At 48.0% G+C, this 22709-nt stretch overlaps 1 protein-coding gene and 1 non-coding gene across 2 annotated transcripts in view; one reads left to right on the forward strand and one right to left on the reverse strand.

The window, feature by feature from the left end:
- Window positions 1–22709, forward strand: part of PTPN23 (protein tyrosine phosphatase non-receptor type 23) — a 37141-nt gene that overhangs the window by 12109 nt on the left and 2323 nt on the right. Inside the window, 19 exon segments of the mRNA XM_024751470.1 lie at window positions 16279–16406; window positions 16643–16719; window positions 17344–17393; window positions 17546–17677; window positions 17920–18000; window positions 18095–18226; window positions 18311–18358; window positions 18779–18835; window positions 18963–19021; window positions 19203–19282; window positions 19397–19511; window positions 19606–19671; window positions 20043–20188; window positions 20490–20801; window positions 20882–21036; window positions 21138–21289; window positions 21377–21556; window positions 21655–22697; window positions 22700–22709. The exon segment at window positions 22700–22709 is cut by the window's right edge and continues 667 nt beyond it. Of these exon segments, the coding sequence (XP_024607238.1) occupies window positions 16279–16406; window positions 16643–16719; window positions 17344–17393; window positions 17546–17677; window positions 17920–18000; window positions 18095–18226; window positions 18311–18358; window positions 18779–18835; window positions 18963–19021; window positions 19203–19282; window positions 19397–19511; window positions 19606–19671; window positions 20043–20188; window positions 20490–20801; window positions 20882–21036; window positions 21138–21289; window positions 21377–21556; window positions 21655–22697; window positions 22700–22709 (3023 nt within the window).
- Window positions 6481–6584, reverse strand: LOC112403817 (U6 spliceosomal RNA). Its single transcript, XR_003003982.1, has one exon. It is a non-coding gene; the product is annotated as a U6 spliceosomal RNA (small nuclear RNA).

Genomic DNA, 22709 nt, shown 5'->3' on the forward strand with positions numbered 1-22709 from the left:
ATTGGTAATTTGATAGGGATTGCATTAAATCTGTAAATTGTTTTGGGTAGTATAGTCATTTTCACAGTATTGATTTTTCCAATCCAAGGACATGGTATATCTCTCCATCTGTTTGTGTCATATTTAATTTCTTTCATCAGTATCTTATCGTTTTCTGAGTACAGGTCTTTTGCCTCCTTAGGTAGGTTTATTCCTAGGTATTTTGTTCTTTTTGTTGTGATGGTAAATGGGATCGTTTCCTTGATTAATCTTTCTGATCTTTTGTTGTTAGTATATAGAAATGCAACAGATTTCTGTGTATTAATTTTGTATCCTGCAATTTTACGAATTCATTGATGACCTCTAGTAGTTTTCTGGTGACATCTTTAGGATTTTCTGTGTATAGTATCATGTCATCTACAAACAGTTGACAGTTTTACTTCTTCTTTTCCAATTTGGATTCCTTTTATTTCTTCTTCTTCTCTGATCACCATGGCTAGGACTTCCATAACTATGTTGAATAAAAATGGCAAGAGTGAGCATCCATGTCTTGTTCCTGATCTTAGAGGAAATGTTTTCAGCTTTTCACCATTGAGTTTGATGTTAGGTATAGATTTGTCATATATGGCCTTTATTATGTTGAGGTGTGTTCCCTGTATGTCTACTTTCTGGACACTTTCTGGATGGTGGCCTTATAGAATGAGTTTGGGAGTGTTCCTTCCTCTGCAATTTTTTGGAATAGTTTTAGGACAGGTATTAACTCTTTTCTCTAGATGTTTGATAGAATTTGCCTGTGAAGCCATCTGGTCCTGGACTTTTGTTTGTTGGGAGTTTTTAAATCACAGTTTCAATTTCAGTACTTGTGATTGGTCTGTTCATATTTTCTCATTCTTCCTGGTTCAGTCTTGGAAGATTGTACCTTTCTAAGAATTTGTCCATTTCTTCTGTGTTTCCATTTTATTGGCATATAGCTGCATGTAGTAGTCGCTTGTGATTCTTTGTATTGGGTTGGCCAAAAAGTTCATTTGGTTACCGAATACATTGTTGAATACAGTTCTTGGTGAAAATGAAAAGTGTGTCTTTTATTTTTACTTAAAACCGAACAAATTTTTTGGCCAACCCAATATTTCTGTGCTGTCAGTTGTAACTTAGTTTTCATTTCTAATTTTACTGATTTGAGCCCTGTCCCTGTTTTTCTTGATGAAACTAGCTAAAGGTTTATCAATTTTGTTTATCTTTTCAAAGAACCAGCTTTTAGTTTCTTTGATCTTTTCTATTGTTCTCTCCATCTCTATTTCATTTATTTCTGCTGTGGTCTTTATGATTTCGTTCCTTCTACTAACTTCTGGTTTTGTTTGTTCTTCTTTCTCTAGTTACTTTAGGTGTAAGGATAGGTTGTTTGAGATTTTTCTTGTTTCCTGAGGTAAGATTGTATTGCTATAAACTTCCCTCTTAGAATTGCTTTTGCTGTGTCCCATAGGTTTTGGATCATTGTGCTTTCATTTTCATTTTTCTCTAGGTATTTTTTGATTTCCTCTTTGATTTATTCAGTGATCCATTGATGGTTTAGTACCATATTATTTGCCTCCATGTGTTTGTGTTTTTTATCATTTTTCCCTTGTAGTTGATTTCTAATCTCAGTCTTGTGGCCAGAGAAGATGCTTGATATGATTTAATTTTCTTAACTTTACTAAGGCTTGCTTTGTGGCCCAGCATGTGATCAGTCTTGGAGAATGTTCCATGTGCACTTGAAAAGAATCTGTATTCTGCTGCTTTTGGATGGAATGCACTATAAATATCAATTAAGTTCATCTGGTCTGATGTGTCTTAAGGACTGTGTTTCCTTATTGACTTTCTGTCTGGATGATCTGTCCCTTGATGAAAGTGGGGTGTTAAAGTCCCCCACTATTACTGTGTTACTGTTGCTTTCTCCTTTTATGGCTGTTAGTATTTGCCTTATATATTGATGTGCTCCTGTGTTGGGTGCATATATATTTACAATTGTTATATCTTCTTTTTGGATTGATCCCTCGATCATTATGTAGTGTCCTTCTTTGTCTCTTGTAACACTCTTTATTTTAAAGTTTATTTTATCTGATACGAGTATAGTAAGTCCCCTACATATGAACGAGTTCTGTTCCAAGAGTGTGTTCGTAAGTCCCACTTTGTTTGTAAGTCTAACAGAGTTAGCCTAGGTACCCAGCTAACACAGTCAGCTATATAGTACTGTACTGTATTAGGTTTATAATACTTTTCACACAAATAATATATAAACAAACAAAACACTGTTAATCTTACAGTCCAGTACCTTGAAAAGTACAGTAATACAGTACAACAGCTGGCATACAGGAGCTGGCACTGAGTGAACAGGCAAGAAGAGTTACTGACTGGAGGAGGTGGGAGATGGTAGGGCTGATGGATCATCAGCAATAGGAGATGGAGGGCAAGCTGTAGTTTCACTCACGCCTGAAGTTGATGGCACAGGTTCTGATTCCTTCAATTCCATCTACCCTCTTGAAAAAAATGTTCCAGTGATGTTTGGGTAGTACTGTACCAGCTACACCACCGCTGCATTTATGCTTGCTTCCGGACATCCTGGGCTGGAAATAAAGATACTCTACTACTGTACTCTATACAGTACTGTACAGTAAAGTACACAAAAACACAGCCACCTGTAGAGGATGCACACACGTGACAATGTACGCCAAACACATGAACTGACTTACATGATTAGACATGAGAATGCACGTTCACGTCTTTGAAAGTTTGCAACTTGCAGGTTTGTAGGGGACTTACTGTATTGCTACTCCAGCTTTCTTTTGATTTCCATTTGCATGGAATACCTTTTTCTGTATCATCATTTTCAGTCTGTATGTGTCCCTAGATCTGAAGTGGGTCTCTTGTAGACAGCATATAAATGGGTCTTGTTTTTGTATCCATTTAAGCAGTCTGTGTCTTTTGGTTGGAGCATTTAATCTGTTTATGTTTAAGGTAATTATCGATATTATGTTCTTATTGCCATTTTGTTAATTGTTTTGGATTTGTTGTTGTTGTTTTTTAATTAATTAACTTTTGGCTCTGTTGGGTCTTCGTTGTTGTGCGTGGGTTTTATCTAGTTGTGGTGAGCGGGGGCTACTCTTCACTGCTGTGCGTGGGCTTCTCATTGTCGTGGCTTCTCTTGTTGCGGAGCACGGGCTCTAAGCGCGCAGGCTTCAGTAGTTGTGGCACATGGGCTCAGTAGTTGTGGCTTGCAGGCTCTAGAGCTCAGGCCCAGTATTTGTGGCGCACGGGCTTAGTTACTCCACGGCATGTGGGATCTTCCCAGGCCAGGGCTCGAACCCGTGTCCCCTGCATTGGCAGGTGGATTCTTAACCACTGTGCCACCAGGGAAGCCCCTTTGATTTGTTTTTGTAAGTCTTTTTTCTACCCTTTTGTTCTCTTGTGATTTGATGACTGACTGTAGTGTTTTATTTGGATTCCTTCTTTTTTGTGTGTGTGTATCTATTATAGATTTTCAGTTTGCAGTTACCATGAGGTGTTTTTTTTAAATAAATTTATTTTTAAAAATTTTTGGCTGCATTGGGTCTTCATTGCTGCACGCTGTCTTTCTCTAGTTGTGGCAAGCAGGCTTCTCATTGTGGTGGCTTCTCTTGTTGCGGAGCACGGGCTCTGGGCCCTCAGGCTTCAGTAGTTGTGGCACATGGTCTCAGTAGTTGTGGCTTGCGGGCTCTAGAGCAAGGCTCAGTAGTTGTGGCGCACGGGCTTAGTTGCTCTGTGGCATGTGGGATCTTCCAGGACCAGGGTTCAAACCCACGTTCCCTGCTTTGGCAGGCGGATTCTTAATCACTGCACCACCAGGGAAGTTCATAAATAACTTTTATTATGTTGAGTTATATTCCCTCTATACCCACTTTTGTAAGGGTTTTTATCATGAATGGATGTTGAATTTTATAAAATTCTTTTTCTGTATCTTTTGAGATGATCATGTAGCTTCTGTCATTTCTGCCCCTCACCCCCCCGTTTTGTTTTTTTTGGCCATGCCATGTGGCACATGGGATCTTAGTTCCCTGACCACGGATTGTACCCATGCCCCCTGCAGTGGAAGCATGGAGTCTTAACCACTGGGCCACCAGGAAAATCCTGGTTTCTGTCCTTTCTTTTGTTAATGTGGTGTATCACATTGATTGACTTGTGTATGTTGAACCATCTTTGTGACCCTGGGATGAATCCAACTTGATTGTGGTGTATGACCTGTTTTATGTATTCTTGGATTTGGTTTGAGAATTTTTGTGTCTATATTCATCAAAGATATTGACCTGTAATTTTCTTTTTTGGTAGTGTCTTTGGTTTTGGTATCAGGGTGTGTGTTGGGTCTTCGTTTCTGTGCATGGGCTTTCTCTAGTTGCAGCAAGCGGGGGCCACTCTTCATTGCAGTGCACGGGCCTCTCACTGTTGCGGCCTCTCGTGTTGTGGAGCACAGGCTCCAGACACACAGGATCAGCAGATGTGGCTCACGGGCCTAGTTGCTCCGTGGCATGTGGGATCTTCCCAGACCAGGGCTCGAACCCATGTCCCCTGCATTGGCCGGCAAATTGTCAACCACTGCACCACCAGGGAAGCCCATTCATTCAGTTTTGATGGGCTGTATGTTTCTAGAAAGTTGTCCATTTCTTTGAGGTTGTCAAATTCGTTGGCCTATAATTATTCATAGTATTCTCTTATGGTTTTTTGTATTTCTGCAGTATCCGTTGTGATTTCTTCTCTTTCATTTCTTATTTTGTTTGTGTCTTCTCTCTTTTCTTCTTGGTGAGCCTGGCTAGAGGTTTGTCAATCTTGTTTACCCTTTCAAAAAACCAGCTCTTGGTTTTATTGATTTTTTTGTCTTGTTCTTTTATCTCTATTTTATTTATTTCCTCTCTGATCTTTATTATCTCCTTCCTTCTGCTGACTTTCAGTTTTGTTTGTACTTCTTTTTCTAATTCTTTTAGGTGGTGGGCTAGGTTGTTTATTTGAGATTTTTCTTAAAGAAGGCCTGTATTGCTATGAACTTCCCTCTAAGAACTGCATCTAAGAACTGCATCCCAGAGATATTTATGGTTGTGTTTTCATTGTCATTTGCCTCAAGGTTTTTGGGTTTTTTTTGTTTGTGGTATGCAGGCCTCTCACTGTTGTGGCCTTTCCCGTTGCGGAGCACAGGCTCCAGACTCGCAGGGTCAGCGGCCATGGCTCACGGGCCCAGCTGCTCTGAGGCATGTGGGATCTTCCTGGACCGGGGCAGGAACCTGTGTCCCCTGCATTGGCAGGCGGACTCTCAACCACTGCGCCACCAGGAAAGCCCTGCCTCAAGGTATTTTTTAATTTCTTTGATTTTTCTTGTTGACCCTTTGGTTTTTTTAGTAGTATGTTGTTTAGTCTCCATGTAATTGGTTTTTTCTTGTTTCTTTCTCTGTGGTTGATTTCTAGTTTCATGCTGTTGTGGTCAGAAAAGAGGCTTGAAATAATTTCTATACTATTAAATTTGTTGAGGCTTGTTTTGTGCCCTAGTATGTGGTCAGTCCTACAGAATGTTCCATGTGCACTTGAAAAGAATGTGTATTCTGGGTTTTTTTGGATGTAATGTCCTGAAGATATCAATTAAGTTTAACTTTTCTATTGTATTATTTAGGATCTTTGTTGCCTTATTGATTTTCTGTCTCAAAGATCTGTCCATTGATGTGAGTGGGGTTTTATTTATTTGGGTGTTCCTGTGTTGGGTGCATATATGTTGACAAGTGAAATATCCTCTCCTTGTGTTGATCTTTTTATCATTGTACAGTGTGCTTCTTTATCTTTCTTTATAGCCTTTGTTTTAAAGTCTATTTTGTCTGATATGTGTATTGTGACCCCTGCTTTCTTGTCATTTCCGTTTGCATGAAATGTCTTTTTCCATCCCCTCACTTTTAATCTGTGTGCGTCCTTTGCCCCAAAGTGGGTCTCTTGTAGGCAGCATATTGTAGGCTCTTATTTTTTTAATCCAGTCTGCCACTCTGTATCTTTTGATTGGAGCATTTAGTCCATTGACATTTAAGGTAATTATTGATAAGTATGTATTTATTGCCATTTTAAACCTTGTTTTCCCATTGATTTTTTTTATTTCTATTTTTGTTATATATTTTTTTACATCTTTATTGGAGTATAATTGCTTTACAATGGTGTGTTAGTTTCTGCTTTATAACAAAGTGAATCAGCTATACATATACATATACCCTCATATCTCCTCCCTCTTTGCTCTCCCTCCCACCCTCCCTATCCCATCCCTCTACGTGGTCACAAAACACCAAGCTGATCTCCCTGTGCTATGCGGCTGCTTCCCACTAGCTATCTATTTTACATTTGGAAGTATGTATAAGTCCATGCCACTCATCCCAGCTTACCCTTCCCAGATTGCTGGGTCGTATGGTAGTTCTATTTTTTGTTTTTTAGGGAACCTCCATACTGTTCTCCATAGTGGCTGTATCAAAAAAATATATAGAACGCTTCATGAATTTGCGTGTCATCCTTGTGCAGGGGCTGTGCTAATCTTCTCTGTATTGTTCCAATTTTAGTATATGGCTGCCGAAGCGAGCACTCCCGTTGATTTTGTATTTCTTCTTTGTCCCTTTCTTTTTTCTTTTGTGGTTTGATGATTTTCTTTTGTATTACGCTTATCTTCTCTTCTTTTTGTTTTTCTGTGAATCTGTTGTATGTGGTTGCCCTGTTTTTCAAGTATGTTAACTCCTTCCTATATCTACTTGCTTTAGACTGGTAGTCAAATAGGCTCAAACACCTTATAGTAAAAAAAATCTACATTTTCTTACTCTCCTCTCCGACATTTAATGATTTTGATGTCCTCTTTTGCATCTTCATGTTTATCCTTTTGCTATTCATTGTGGTTATCATTGCTTTCACAAAAATTTTTTTACTATTTTAAAAATCTGTGTACTTTCTTGTTTAAATGATTTACTTTCCAATTATGATTTTCTCTTTCCTGTAGATTCTTACTGCTTTTCGTATTTATTTATTTTTTGGCTGTGCCATGCAGCCTGTGGGATCTTACTTTCCTGACCCTGGATCAAACACAGGCCCCCTGCAGTGGCAGCACAGAGTCCTAACCACTGGACTGCCAGGGAATTCCCTCTACTTTTCTACTTAGAGAAGACCTTACAATATTTCCTTTAGGATAGGTTTAGTATTGCTGTATTCTTTTACTTTTTGCTATCTGAGAAATTCTTTATCTCTCTTTCTGTTCTAAATGATAATCTTGCTGGGTAGAGTATCCTAGGTTGCAGATTTTTCCATTTTGGGACTTTGAATATATCTTGCCACTCCCTTCTAGCCTGCAGCATTTCTGTAGAGAAATCAGCTGATAACCTTATGGTGGTTCCCTTGTAATTAATTCTTTGTTTTTCTCTTGTTGCCTTTAGAATCTTCTCTTTATCTTTAACTTTTTTTAATATGTCTTGGTGTAGGTCTGTTTAGGTTTATCTTGTTCAGAGCCCTCTGTGCTTCCTGTATCTGGATATGTTTCCTTCTTTAGGTTTGGGAAGTTTTCAGCCATAATTTCTTCAAACGCAGTTTCATTACCTTTTTCTCTTTCTTCTTCTTCTGGGATCCCTATTATGCATAGATTGGCCCACTTTATGTTATCCCATAGGTCTCATATTGCTTTCATTTTTTGTCATTTGGGTTTCTGTCTGCTGTTCTAATTGGGTGATTTCCATTATTCTGTCTTCTAGATCACTTATTTGTTCTGCATTATTCATTCCTCTGTTCATAGCCTTTGGTCCAGCTTTCATCTCTTCAAATGAATTCACTAATTTTTCTTGGCTCCTCCTTATAATTTCTAGTTCCTTTTTATAGTAGTCTGCATTTCTGTTGACAGCATTTCTCAATTCCTTCAGTATTTTCATTATCTCCTTTTTTATTTTTATTTTTTTATTTTTTTGCGGTACGCGGGCCTCTCATTGTTGTGGCCTCTCCTGTTGTGGAGCACAGGCTCCGGATGCGCAGGCTCAATGGCCATGGCTCACAGGTCCACTTGCTCCACGGCATGTGGGATCTTCCTGGACCAGGGCACGAACCCATGTCCCCTGCATCGGCAGGCGGACTCTCAACCACTGCACCACCAGGGAAGCCCTCCTTTTTTATTTTTGTTTAGTTCTGGCTGCATTGGGTCTTCGTTGCTGTGTGGGCTTTCTCTAGTTGTGGCAAGTGGGGGCTACTCTTTGTTGTGGTGTGCGGGCTTCTCATTGCAGTGGCTTCTCTTGTTGCGGAGCATGGGCTCTAGCTGCATGAGCTTCAGTAGTTGTGGCGCATGGGCTCAGTAGTTGTGGCTCACGGGCTCTAGAGCGCAGGCTCAGTAGTTGTGGTGCACGGGCTTAGCTGCTCTGCGGCATGTGGAATTTTCCCTGTGTCCCCTGCATTGGCAGGCAGATTCTTGAGCACTGTGCCACAAGAGAAGTCCCTCATTATCTCCTTTTTGAACTTGGTGTCTATTAGACTGAAGAGGTCTGCTTCATTGTTTGTTCTTCAGGGGTATTCTCTTGATCTTTTAATTGGGAGTGGTTCCTCTGCTTCTTCATTTTACTTATATTTCTCTTGCTGAACGAGTTGAGGAGAAACAATTATCTACTGTGGTCTTGGAGGGCTATTTTTATGTGGAAACATCCCTGTGTAGCCTGTGTGGGCTTAATATTTTTGGATGTGAGGGCTGTTTTTAGTATGGATGCCTGCCACCTCTTTCCTCACTGTATGCTGGCTATCATCCCCTTGATAGGAGGTGTGACTGATGTGCTGACCAGAGCCAGCACTGGATATTGAGCAGGGCCTCCTCTTTGCTCTATGGTTTTCACTGCCTTGTCCGGGGCAGGGTGTGCTCCCCAGTTGTTGGAGTAGCAGCCCCCAGATCCGTTTCTGAGTTGCATTTCTGGTATGTGGTGCAAGGTAGGTTGGATTGGGGTGCTCCCACTGGGAGAGGAGCCATTGAGTACTCCTCCCCCTCCTGAGCTGTTCACCTGTGAGTGTGCTCCATTGTGTCACCTTTCAGCTATTGTGCAGACTCTCAGAGTACACTGTTACTGGCACTGCCCTCGGCCCCACCTCAACCGTAGGTATGCTGGCAGTCCTCCCTGGTACCTCTCAGGCTTTGTTTTCACAATGCCACCAGCGCAGATCCACAGAAGTCAGGTCCCAAGACTGCAGTACTCGTGCACCTGGACCTTCTATGGGTGCTATGGAGGCAGCTCAGACCCTGGCTCAGCCCAGCCGCCTGGTGTACATGCCCACAATGCCCACAGCTGCTAAGGCCAGACCTGTCCCAGCCATGGGAGCACCAGTTTTCTGTTCAGATGTTCTGCAGGCACTGAATATACAAAGCTGGCAGCGGAGGTGTAAATCTGCAGTTCGTTCAGCCACAGGGAGAGATTTCATCTCTGCTTCCTAAGTCACACGGCCCGTGGGGCTCAGCTGTGATTTCAGCCCCACCTCTGTGTGTGGGCAACCCACTGGTGTCTGCGCCCAGGGCTGCTGAAGCAGTGGCTGGAACTTGTGAGCCTGCCCAGGTGGGAGGGAACTGAGATGGCAGCTGGAGTGCATTGGCCTGCCCAGGCAGAAGGGAGCTGGGGCAGCGGCCAGAGCCTATGGAGGTAGGAGCTGGTGGGTGGGGAAAGAGGCTGCAATGGTGGCCCCATCTCTCCCTTCCTGCGCCACATAACAATGGCACTTCGCTTCTGTGGCAGCCTGGGCTTCTTCCATGAACACTCCTGGTCGCTGTGCTCCACACTCCAGCCCCTTTAGGCTGTCTCCATGCAGCCAACAGCAGTCCTCTCCCCGGGTCTGTCCTAAACCCCACGTTCCAGCACCCAGCCCCTGCCCATACCAGCAAAGGTGCTTCTAAGGCTGGGATGCACAGGGCAGTGGCACGGCCCATTTGTGTAATCTCTGGCTGTCCTTCCTGCCACTAACTGGTTGTTGCTTTCTCTGAGCCTTGGAAGCTTCTTTTCTGTCCCTGCTGATCTTTCCTCTGGTGAGGGGACTTCCCAGGGTGTGGGAACCTCTCTCCTTCAGCTCCCTCCTAGGGGTGCAGGACCCATCTGCTTCCTCCTTATTTTTTTTTCCTTTTGCCGTACCCAGTTACGTGGCGATCTTTCTTGTCCTTTCAGGTGTTTGAGGTCTTCTGCTAGTGTTCAGTAGGTGTTGTGTGAGAATTGTTCCATCTGTAAACGTATTCTTGATGTATTTGTGGGAAGAGATACGTTCCATGTCCTACTACTCCACCATCTTGATTCTGATCCCCTTTATCCATTTTTGTTTTGGCTGTGTTGGGTCTTCGTTGCTGTGCGTGGGCTTTCTCTAGTTGTGGTGCGCGGGCTTCTCATTGCAGTGGCTTCTCTTGTTGCAGAACATGGGCTCCAGGCGCGTGGGCTTCAGTAGTTGTGGCACGTGGGCTCAGTAGTTGTGGCTCTCGGGCTCTAGAGCACAGGCTCTGTAGTTGTGGTGCATGGGCTTGGTTGCTCCGCGGCATGTAGGATCTTCCCAAACCAGGGATCGAACCCGTGTCCCCTGCATTGGCAGGCAGATTCTTAACCACTGCGCTACCAGGGAAGTCCCTTTTTATCCATTTTTGAATCGAGTTTCTGTTGTTAAGTTGTAGGAGTTCTTCATATATTCTGGATATTAACCACTTATCAGATATATGATTTGCAAGTATTTTCTTCCATTCCATGGGTTGCCTTTTTACTTTGTTGATTGTGTCCTTTTGATGCTCAGAAGTTTTAAATTTTGATGTAGTCCAGTTTACAATTTTTTTGTTGTTGCTTGTGCTCTTCAAGTCACATCCAAGAAATCATTGCCAAATTCAATGCCACGAAGATTTTCCCTTTTATTTCTTCTAAGAGTTTTATAGTTTCAGCTCTTATATTTAGGTCTTTGGGCTTTTCATATATAGCCTTTATTATGTTGAAGTAGAGGAACTTACCTGCCTTTTAAAGAAGGTGACACTGTTCTTAAGAGGAAATTGTCAGAAAGGTGAATTATCTCATTTGCTACTCTGTTTGAAAGTAGTTAAAAACAACTGTTTCTATTTAAATAACAAAAGAGGATTTAAATAAAATTTTTATTTATAATTTCTAAGTGTAGGAGATTGTATCTTCCCCCCAAAGCAGGGATAATTAATTGGTATGTTTATATATGCTAAAGATATATTCTTTAAAGACTACTGTGTGTAAATTGAATTTTTAAAAACTATTAGCCTCTTATGTAGAAAACAAAAGGTGGAGTCACACACCAGTGTTATAATAATATTAGCTTATATAATTGCCCATGTACAGCGTACCTTTACTGGGATCTTGACTTCTTCATATGGCTTCAAGTTACTATCAGGTGTCCTTTTATTTCAGTCTATAGGACTCCTTTTAGCATTTCTTGTAGGGCAGATCTAGTGGTGGTGAATTCCCTCAGTTTTTGTTTAGATGGGAATGTCTTTTGATTTCTCCTCAGTTTTGCCAGATATAGGATTTTTGGTTGACAGTGTTTTTCTTTTAGCACTTGGAATATATCAACCTACTGCCTTCAGTTCTCCAAAGTTTCTGATGAGAAATCTGCTGATAATCCCATTGAGGATTCCTTGTATTTGATGAGTCACTTCTCTTGTGCTGCTTCCCAGGTTCTCTTTGTCTTTCAACAGTTTGATTATAATTTTTTCCTGGTGTGGGTCTCTGAGTTCATTTTACTTAAAGTTCATTAAGCTTCTTGGATGTTTATATTTCATGTCTTTAGTCAAATTTGGAAAATTTTTTGCCATTATTTCTTCACATATTCTCTCTGCCCCTTTCTCTCTTCTTCTGGGACTTCCACAATGTGTATGTTGATCTGTTTGATGGTGTCTCATGGGTCCCTTAGGCTCTGTTCACTTCAATAATTTTTCTTTCTGTTCCTTAGACTTGATAATTGCAGTTGTCCTAGACTTTTTTAAAAAAAAATATTTAGGCTGTGCCAGGTCTTAGTTGCCACTTGCGGACTCTTAGTTGTGGCATGTGGGCTTCTTAGTTGTGGCATGTGAACTCTTAGTTGTGGCTTGCATGCAGAATCTAGTTCCCCGACCAGGGATCAAACCCAGGCCCCCCCGGCATTGAGAGCGCAGAGTCTTACCCACTGGACCACCAGGGAAGTCCCCTCAATTGTCCTTTGATTTCACTGATGGTTTCATTTACCTACTCAAATCTGCCTTTGAATCACTCTAGTGAATTTTTCAACTCAGTTATTGTACTTTACAGCTTCAGAATTTCTTTTTGGTTTCTTTTTAAGTTTTCTGTCTCGTTGATATTTCCATTTTGTTCTCTATGTCGTTTTCTTGACGTTTTTCCGCATCTTCCTTTAGTTCTTTGAGTATCTTTAAGACAGTTGTTTATCTAGTAGAGCTGTCATCACATCTTTTTCAGGAACAGTTTGTTTGTTTGTTTGTTTTTGTCCCTTTAAATGAGTCATATTTTCCTATTTCTTTATATGTCTTGTATTCTTGTTGTTGAAAACCGGACATTTAAATCTAATGATGTGGTGACTCTGGAAATCAGAATCTCCCCTTTTCCCAGGGTTTGCTGTTTGTTTGTTTGGAATGTTGTAGGCTGTCTCTGTGCCAAGAATCAGTCTGAGGTGTGGACTTAAAGTCTTCTCAGGTCTTTTTTGAGCCTTTGCCTTCCCCTGGGTATGCATGATGACTGTCTAACTTCCTCTGAATATGTGGTTGCTTTTGAATCCAATAGTCCTCAATATCTGGCTCCCAAAAGGAGAAAAAGAGAAAAATGAAGGGATGAGGGGGGGAGAAGCACTGGTGCTTTAAATCCCCTTGAAGTCACTTCAGCCAGAGGGGGAGTGCAACAGCAGGGGGAGGTGTAACAACAGTGTCCGCCACCTCTTTGCACCTCTGAGATCAGAAGCAGCGCGATCAGCCCTGATCAGAGCAGATCCCTGATATTTGGAGGACAGCGTCCTCATTGCCAACCCTGGCTCCCACAGGCTGTGTGCGCAAGCTGCTCCAGGAACACATGCAAGGCTGCCTGCACAGGGATGGGCACTGGGTAGCTGCGATTGTGCTAAGGGCTGAAATTCACCAAAATTTATCCAAACATTCCTCTGCACATTTGCAAGTCCTCAGTAGACTCCAGGAGTTCTAGAACAGTTACATCAGACAGATGCTGCCAGTGCATTTGTTGTCTATGTGGGGAGCCAGATTTCTGGTGCTTCCTACTCTGCTACCTTCCCAGAATACTCCGTGTAAATTAAATTAAAAAAAAAAAAGATTTTGTTTGAAGAGTTTGAAAACTAATGAGATAATCTTAACCCCTCAGACTACCATTGTTTTGTGCACACAGGTGCACGTGCACACACAACACCCTCGAGGGAGCATTGTCACCCAGCTCCAAAGCCTCTTCTGAGGCAGGCAGCCTGCACACAGCAGTGGGCTGGAGAGAGCCAACCCCAAGAATGCTCCAGATCTGAGGCTGTTCCCAGCACAGACAGCTCACAGAAGGACATCGGGATAGTCACTTTCCCCTTCCTGGGGCTTGAGTTACTCATTGAAAGAGTGTGGGAGTTGGACTAGGTCAGTGTTTCTTCAGTGAAACCACAGAACAAACTTTCTTACATAGAACGCTGATAATAATTATTTCAGTGAAAAAAAAATTATCAGATCAAGAAAACTCCCAGATTCAGCAATGTATAAAGTGAAAATAAAATAGAGTAACTAAATGAACTATTACAGACGTTTTAGAACACTGGTCCAGTTTTTAGTGAATTACAGGAGATTTATGAAAGCACAGAGATGTAGAAAGCAGAGACAGCATAAGTCAAGTTAACCTTTTACCATAACTCATTGATTTGCAGTGGAAATGGAAGGTGGATATAATCTGGAAATCTGTAGGCAATTCTCTTTTCCTGATCTGGGCCTCAGTTTCCTCATCTGTAAAACTGGGCCTGAAGTAATTCTTTTTTTAAAATTTTATTTATTTATTTATTTTTATATTGAATTTTTGGCTGAGTTGGGTCTTCGTTGCTGTGCGCTGGGTTTCTCTAGTTATGGTGAGCGGGGGCTACTCTTTGTTGCGGTGCGCGGGCTTCTCATTGCGGTGGCTTCTCTTGTTGCAGAGCATGGGCTCTAGGCACGTGGGCTTCAGTAGTTGTGGCACGTGGGCTCGGTAGTTGTGGCTTGCGGGCTCTAGAGCGCACGCTCAGTAGATGTGGCACACGGGCTTAGTTGCTCCGCGGCATGTGGGGTCTTCCCAGGCCAGGGCTCGAAACCGTGTCCCCTGCATTGGCAGGCGGATTCTTAACCACTGTGCCACCAGGGAAGCCCTGAAGTAATTCTTTAAGAAGACTTTTCAGTTACTCTGGAATAAATTTTTGGTTCTGTGATCACAGGGAATTAAACTGACAGAGGTGGTGAGGGGGTTGTTGGAGGGTGGGGGAGTGGGTGTGGTGTGGCGGCCGGGCTTGTTTTCAGACTCCCCTGTTCTGTTCTGCTCCTACCACATGCAGTTCCTCAGAGTGTGACAGGCCAGGGTGGGACAAGAAGCAGCTGCATTCTTGGTTGGATTAAAGGGTGCAGGTGAATCTCCATGACCTGGAGGGAGGGTTGCTTCCCTTGTTTCCCAAAGATGGTTTTAGGAAGTACAAAGACAAACATTTTTAAATTTTTTTGTATATTCTTTAATATTTTAAAAATGTGTAGCTAGCACATCATACCTATTATTTTAGAGATGTTAACTGCTTAGGATGTGGCTCCACTTTAAAAAATGGAAAACGTTAAGTGCCATTTCATTATCGTGGAAGTATGATGGGGAGGGGAGTGATAAGAATGACTATATGAGAAGCCTTGGCCTGTGGGATAGGCCCCTCGAGGTGGCACCTCAGCAGTATGGCTGTGACACGCCTTATCCTTGCAGTGGGCATTGTAGAGGGCAGAGAGGGAGCTTAGCATTCCTGTTGAAAGAGGAGACTGAGGCCCAGAGGGGAGATGGTCCCCCAAGACATTGCTGGGAAGTGGTGTTGAGTGGACCAGTGCTAGACTCTTCCTCCTCTGATGTCCCACAGGGTATCTGCATCCCTTCTGAGCATCCCAGACAGAAGGCTCAGAGCCCAGCTCTGGAGTGTCTTGTCCTAGAGGTTTTTTTTTTTTTTTTTTTGGTTGGGGGGGGACGGTGTGCTGAGCAGCATGCAGGATCTTAGTTCCCCCACCAGGGATCGAACCTGTGCCCCCAACCCCTGCATTGGGAGCGTGGAGTCTGAACCACTGTACCACCAGGGAAGTCCCCTAGAGGATTTCTTCTAGCTGGTGCCCAGTAGCTCTCTAGTGGGCCCCTCGGCTGCTGGAACCCTGGTGTGGGGCTCTCTGGTCGCTCCAGCAGGTGGGGTTAGGGTATGCACAGCGATTCTAGCCCCTCCACTCTTTGTGCACCTGCTTCTTGGAGGACATACTGTCTCTTCTTCCGTTTGTTTGAGCGGAGGGTTCACTTTGTTTTGTTTTTTCCCCAAATGGGACTAGCTTTATTGCTTACTATAAAAATTGAAAATTGTTCATATAAAAGAATACATAAGCACTATAAAGAATCAAATGTGTCTCTGTATGCATGTATAGGATAAGATAAATTACTTAAACCCTACTATCCAGGGATAATCACTTAACTGTCTAGATTTTTTTCTCTCTGTTTATATACCTAGTTGATATCAATTTCCATATGATTTTATAAAAATGAAATTATGTTGCTCATCTGTTACATGCTTTTTTCCCCCCAACAATAAATGTGTTATGGACGTCTTAACATATCAGTAGAGATCCTTGTCTTCAGTTTTCACGGCTGCAGAGTATTCTCTTTTGTGGGTAGCCTTGACATAATTTATTTAATCCTCTTTAATGGAAGTTTTGGTGGCATCCAGTATTTGGCCCTGTTAATGTGATGAATATCCTTGCATGCTCATCCAAGCATTTGCTTTTCTGGATTTCTTACTGTATATTTTTAGATACAGAACTGTGGGTCAAACATTAAGTACATTAAAATTTTTAATGCATGTTTTAAACTGCCTCCTGGAGAAGTGGGAATGATTCAGTCCAACAGTCCTGGCTGGTAGGATGGTTGTTGAATGACTACAGGTAGCTGCGGGCTTTCTTTGGGTCCCTTAGACTGTGCAGTCCCCCAGCCCCGATTATTTCCTGGGCATTTGTGGGTGGACAGCCCTGCCTGTCTTCTACTCCAAATGACAGGAGGCCTGCTTCTCCCATCCATCCCCCAGAATGCTGTTCGTGTTCCACGGGACTTTGAGGGCTGCAGTGTCCTCCGCAAGTACCTGGGCCAGCTCCACTACCTGCAGAGTCGGGTCCCCATGGGCTCAGGCCAGGAGGCCGCTGTTTCTGTCACCTGGTGAGAGCTGGCAGGGCTGGGGGGAGCCTGGAGGTTGCCTGGGACAGCCCGGGGGTGTCTGGGTGGTGGGGATGCCCCTCTTCCCCCGCCCCCCGCTTTCTTTTCCTTGCTACACAGCATGGGGAGTGGCTTGGTGTGGTCTCCCCAGGCTTCCCTCCCATCCGACACCACACTGGGGGTGGCAGGTCGCTTCACCAGCTCCTTCACTCGAAATGACTGGGGTGACCTGTCCACAGGACTGAGATCTTCTCAGGCAAGTCTGTGGCCCATGAAGACATCAAGTATGAGCAGGCCTGCATTCTCTACAACCTTGGTGAGCCACCTAACCCTTCCCCATGGCCCTACCTCCCAGCCCTGCCCACCCCACCCCACCTCAGCTCAGCAGGCCGCCACAAGGGCAGTGGGCTGATGGAAGGTAGACACCTGGATTCTGACCCTCCCCCTGCCTTCCCACAGCTCCGCTGGTGCCTCTCTTCTGGCCCACAGGGAGCCAGCCTGCTGGGGAGAGGCTCTGCCAGGCTGGCTGCCACATGGTGTTGCTAGTGTGCTCTGGCCCAGAGGGGTGGCCTCTCTCTTCTGACTGGACAGATCCCGGCCCCCCTTGTGGCTTGGGTTGCTTCCAGCAGGAGGAGAACAAGGCTGGCCTAGACTGGCCTTGCCGTCAACCCTGATGGCTCAGCCTCAGCCTGGGGAGCCCCGAGTCCTGTGTAGGCAATCCCTGAGGCTCTGAGACTGGACTTGTAGGCTGAGGGCTGTGGATGGCAGGAGCCCCTTCCCTTCCACCCCATCCCTGCCTGGTGCAGAGCCAGAGACCGAGACCCCATTTACTCCAGCTTTGGTGTCCTTGGACCAACTGCCCCAGACCCCTGTTGTCCTGATCATGGGTGACACCGGCAGCCCCAGGCTAGCCCTGACCCCGTGTTCTGTGCCTCCCCAGGGGCGCTGCACTCCATGCTGGGGGCCATGGACAAGCGCATGTCTGAGGAGGTGAGGAGGGTAGGGGCAGTGGGTGGGTCGTAGGACAGAACCAGGGAGGGGTGCTGAGTGTTGTCAGCCTCCAGAGTGTGAATCCTGCCCGTGGAGTGGACACCGGCAGCTCTGCGGCTCTGCTTCTGGCATCCTCCCCTGTTCTCTCCCAGGGCATGAAGGTCTCCTGCACTCACTTCCAGTGCGCAGCAGGTGCCTTTGCCTACCTGCGCGAGCACTTCCCTCATGCCTACAGCGTTGACATGAGCCGGCAGATCCTCACTCTCAATGTCAACCTCATGCTGGTGAGGAGACGCCCTTGTTGGGGCCGAGTTGAATCCAGGGCCGGGCACGGTTGGGGCTGGATCCTAGAGGTCCTGTGCACATGGCAGTGAGGGACAAGCAGAGGCCTGGGCTTTGATCTTTTGAGCCCCAGGTGGATCAGGAGCAGGGCTGTGCTGCTTGGAGTGTGGGAGGCTGGGCGGAGAGGGCATCCGTGTGGTCTGTGCCGGTGAGGAATGGAGTGCATCTCCATCTGCTCTTCCAGGGCCAGGCTCAGGAGTGCCTTCTGGAGAAGTCCATGTTGGACAACAGGAAGAGCTTTCTGGTGGCTCGCATCAGTGCACAGGTAGGGACAGGGATAGACGGTGGCCCACAAGGGACTGATGCCAGGCTTTTGGTTTACTCCCGATCCCCAACTATAGCCCTGTCCTGGCTTCTAGGTGGTGGATTACTACAAGGAGGCGTGCCGGGCCTTGGAGAACCCCGATACCGCCTCACTGCTGGGCCGGATCCAGAAGGACTGGAAGAAGCTGGTACAGATGAAGATCTACTACTTTGCGGCTGTGGCTCATGTGAGGGCACCGTGGCCACCAGGGCTGGGCTGGGCTGAGTTGCCATAGCTCAGGAAGTAAGTAGTGACATCTCTTCTTTCCCAGTTGCACATGGGGAAGCAGGCTGAGGAGCAGCAGAAGTTCGGAGAGCGGGTGAGTGAGCCGTGGCAAGGAGGGGACTCTGGACTGGTCCCAGCCTTGTTAGTCAGATCCTCGTGGGGACCCTTCTTCTGTCTCTCACCCCCACATCCCTGGCTGCCCCCCTCCCCCCCACCGCTGTAGACCTGGTGTTCCTCATGTGTTGTCCCATCTGTGCAGCCTTCATCCCCAGGGGACGGAGGAGGCGCAGCAGGCTCCCCTCAGGGGATGTTGGTGGGAGATGTAGGCTGTGGGGTGGAGCTGGAAGGTAGATGCTAAGCGTGGTGCTGTTGGCTGGGCTGGCGCGTGGCTACCTCCTCAGCTCCTTGTCTTCTGATGGGTCACCTGATGGCCACACAGGCTCGGTGGGGGTTGGGGTGGCAGAAGGAGTAGGGTCCAAGCAGGGAAGGACGGACTGGTCTCTGTCCCCCGCAGGTCGCATACTTCCAGAGTGCCCTGGACAAGCTCAATGAAGCCATCAAGCTGGCCAAGGTAAAGATGAGGAAGAGCCTGGCTGCCCCTCGGAGCCTGGGAAGACAAGGAGCAAGCCTGCTGGGGCTGAGGGGTGTCCTGGCACTGGCTGTGGTTGGCACTGAGCACCCCCATCCCTACCCTACAGGGCCAGCCTGACACTGTGCAAGATGCACTTCGCTTCACTATGGACGTCATTGGGGGAAAGTGAGTTTCTGGGGTTCGGGGTGGCCCTGGTTCCTTTTTGTTAGGAAGGGTCTTGGCCTTTTGCCTGCATTGTTGGGAGGAAGCCACCAGGGCCAGAGAGTAGTGGCCCATGTGGGAGGCTAGGTCCTGGATCCCTGCTGATCACTCAAGACTCCCCATTCCTCCTTCTCCTGACCCCCAGATACAATTCTGCCAAGAAGGACAATGATTTCATCTACCACGAGGCTGTCCCAGCACTGGACACCCTTCAGCCTGTAAAAGGTCTGAAGCTGAGGGGAGGCCGAGGATCGGGGTAGGGGATGAAGATGGGACAGAAGAGAGGCAGTCGAGGTTCGAGTGGGCCTGGTCTCCACGATTCTTCCTCACCCCTCCCAGGTGCCCCCTTGGTGAAGCCCTTACCAGTGAACCCCACAGACCCAGCTGTTACGGGCCCTGACATCTTCACCAAACTGGTACCCATGGCTGCCCATGAAGCCTCGTCGCTGTACAGGTGGGCAGGATAGGCAGGCCCTATTAGCCCAGGGCGGGTTGGAATATCTCAGCAGACACGGGCGTCCAGCAAATTGCTTTCACTTCTCCTGCAGTGAGGAGAAGGCCAAGCTGCTTCGGGAGATGATGGCCAAGATTGAGGACAAGAATGAGGTCCTGGAGTAAGTGCAGGGCTTGGGTGGGAGGCATGGAGGGTACACACCAGACCTCTGTGGGGTCCCCAGTGCTGCCTGCGACAGGGAGAGGAGTAAATGAAAGGTCTGTTGGCACCAGCAGGCCTCCTGGCTGCATCCTCCCTGCCCAGGGTCTTGTATGCTAGATTTGTAAGTTGAGAGTCACGCATCTTGAGAGGAGGATGTCCCACTGTTTTCAGCAGTGCCCTGGGCATGTTCTGTGGTGGCAGTTGGGATGCTGATTTGTTGTCTGCTAGGACCTCAGACCTTGCTTCAGTGGTGGGAGCTTGCCCTAGTGGGCTTCTTGTGTAGCTGAGGGGTTGAGCCAGCACCCACCTGGTCCCGTTGCCCCTCAACAGCCAGTTCATGGATTCAATGCAGCTGGATCCTGAGACAGTGGACAACCTTGATGCCTACAGCCACATCCCACCCCAGCTCATGGAGAAGTGCGCGGCTCTCAGCGTCCGGCCCGACACCGTCAGGAACCTCGTCCAGTCCATGCAAGGTGAGTGAGGAGGAGAAGCAGCAGGTGGAGGGCGGGAACGTGGGAGTCATCTGCTGCGGCCTTCTCTGTCCCTTGTTGACTGAGGATAGAGGTTTTCACCTCTCCCAGCACCTGTCAGAGCACCCGCTGCACACTTCAGTGAACTACCGCACCCTGTGTGCCCTCTGTCTTGCTCAGCCAGCACTGGGCTGCACACAAGCCTGACTGAGGGGGCGGTTCTGCCTCCTGGGGATGGGCCAGATTGGATGCCTGGTCTGCCTGCCACGGGAGCTGACCCCGCCTCCTCTAAACATGCCCCCAGTGCTGTCAGGTGTGTTCACGGATGTGGAGGCCTCCCTGAAGGACATCAGGGACCTGCTGGAGGAGGATGAGCTGCTAGAGCAGAAGATGCAGGAGGCAGTGAGCCAGGCAGGGGCCAGCACGGCTATCTCCAAGGCCGAGCTGGCAGAGGTGAGGCGAGAATGGGCCAAGTACATGGAGGTCCATGAGAAGGCCTCCTTCACCAACAGCGAGCTGCACCGTGCCATGAATCTGCATGTTGGCAACCTGCGCCTGCTCAGTGGGCCTCTGGACCAGGTCCGGGCTGCCCTGCCCACGCCAGCCCTCACCCCAGGTGAGCCCCCTTCCTGTCCCCATGGAGAGAGGCTTGGCGCTGGGGTTTTCTCTGGCCTCACTGACCACTGCCGCTCCCAGAGGACAAGGCAGTGCTGCAGAACCTGAAGCGCATCCTGGCCAAGGTGCAGGAGATGCGGGACCAGCGTGTGTCCCTGGAACAGCAGCTGCGTGAGCTTATCCAGAAGGATGACATCACGGCGTCACTGGTTACCACAGACCACTCAGAGATAAAGGTGGGGCTGGGTGAGCAGTACGCAGGGGCTGACTCTAGGCTCCACCCTTAGGTGGTGAGGCCCTGAGTGTCTGTCCTCCACCCCCCAACACACTCCCTTAGAAGCTGTTTGAGGAGCAGCTGAAGAAGTATGATCAGCTGAGGGTGTACCTGGAGCAGAACCTGGCCGCCCAGGACAACATTCTCCGGGCACTGACAGAGGCCAACGTGCAGTACGCATCTGTGCGGCGGGTGCTCGGTGAACTGGACCAAAAGTCAGTGTCTGGCCCTGTGCCTCTACCCAGTCCTGCCCAGAGCTGGGCTCCAGCTACTCACCTCCTGCCGGCCCTTCTGCCCGCCAGGTGGAACTCCACGCTGCAGACCCTGGTGGCCTCCTATGAAGCCTATGAGGACCTGATGAAGAAGTCCCAGGAGGGCAAGGACTTCTATGCAGACCTGGAGAGCAAGGTGGCTGCTCTCCTCGAACGGGCACAGTCCACCTGCCAGGCCCGTGAGGCAGCCCGCCAGCAGCTCCTGGACAGGTGAGTGTGGCCCTGGGGCCGGGGTGCGGCTGCAGCCGAGACCGAGGTCGGGCTGAGGGGATGGTGTGGCTCCGCTTCTTCCCTACCTCGTCCTACAGGGAGCTGAAGAAGAAGCCGCCGCCACGGCCCACGGCCCCAAAGCCGCTGCTGCCCCGCAGGGAGGAGGGCGAGGCAGTGGAGGCCGGGGACCTGCCTGAGGAGCTGCGCAGCCTGCCCCCCGACACCTTCCTGGGGGCCGCTGCCCCACTCCACTTCCCCCCCGGCCCCTTCCCCAGCTCTGCAGGCCCAGGACCCCACTATCTCTCAGGCGCCTTACCGCCTGGTACCTACTCGGGTCCTGCTCAGATGTTGCAGCCCAGGGCCCCCCAGGCCCTAGGGCACCCTGTGGTGGCCATGGCACCTGGACCTGCTCTCTACACAGCCGGGGCTTACACACCAGAGCTGGGCCTCGTGCCGCGATCCTCGCCGCAGCATGGCATGGTGAGCAGTCCCTATGGGGGGGTGGGGCCCGGGCCCACCCCACCAGCTGCAGGCCTGCCCTCAGCCCCACCTCCCCAGTTCTCGGGCCCTGAGTTGGCTGTGGGGATTCGGCCAGCCACCACCACAGTAGATAGCGTCCAGGCCCCCATCTCCAGCCACACGGCACCACGGCCAAACCCTGCCCCTGCTCCTCCCCGGCCCCGCTTTCCGGGGCCGCCCCCCCAGCCACTGCCCGTGCCCTATACCTACCCGATGGGGGCCAAGCCACCCCTCGCAGCTCCCCCAGCCCAGCACCACTTTTCTCCTGGGATGCCCACAGGTTTTTCAGCCCCGAGGGCTGGGCCCCAGCCTCATCCCACACGAGCAGTGTTTGGGCCCCAGCCTCCCCAGCAGCCCCTTCCACTCCAGCATCCGCACCTCTTCCCACCCCAGCCTTCAGGACTGGTACCCCCACAGACCCCCTATCCCTTTGCCCCTCAGCCTGGTGTCCTGGGGCAGCCACCGCCCACCCTGCATACCCAGCTCTACCCAGGCCCCTCTCAGGACCCTCTGCCCCCCCACTCAGGGGTGCTGCCTTTCCCCAGCCCTGGGCCCCCTCAGCCTCCCCATCCCACCCTGGCATATGGTCCTGCCCCTTCCCCCAGGCCCCTGGGCCCCCAGGCCCCCGCACTCC

The sequence above is a fragment of the Neophocaena asiaeorientalis genome, unplaced genomic scaffold, assembly GCF_003031525.2.
Source record: "Neophocaena asiaeorientalis asiaeorientalis breed wild unplaced genomic scaffold, Neophocaena_asiaeorientalis_V1.1 scaffold221, whole genome shotgun sequence".
NCBI lineage: Eukaryota > Metazoa > Chordata > Mammalia > Artiodactyla > Phocoenidae > Neophocaena > Neophocaena asiaeorientalis.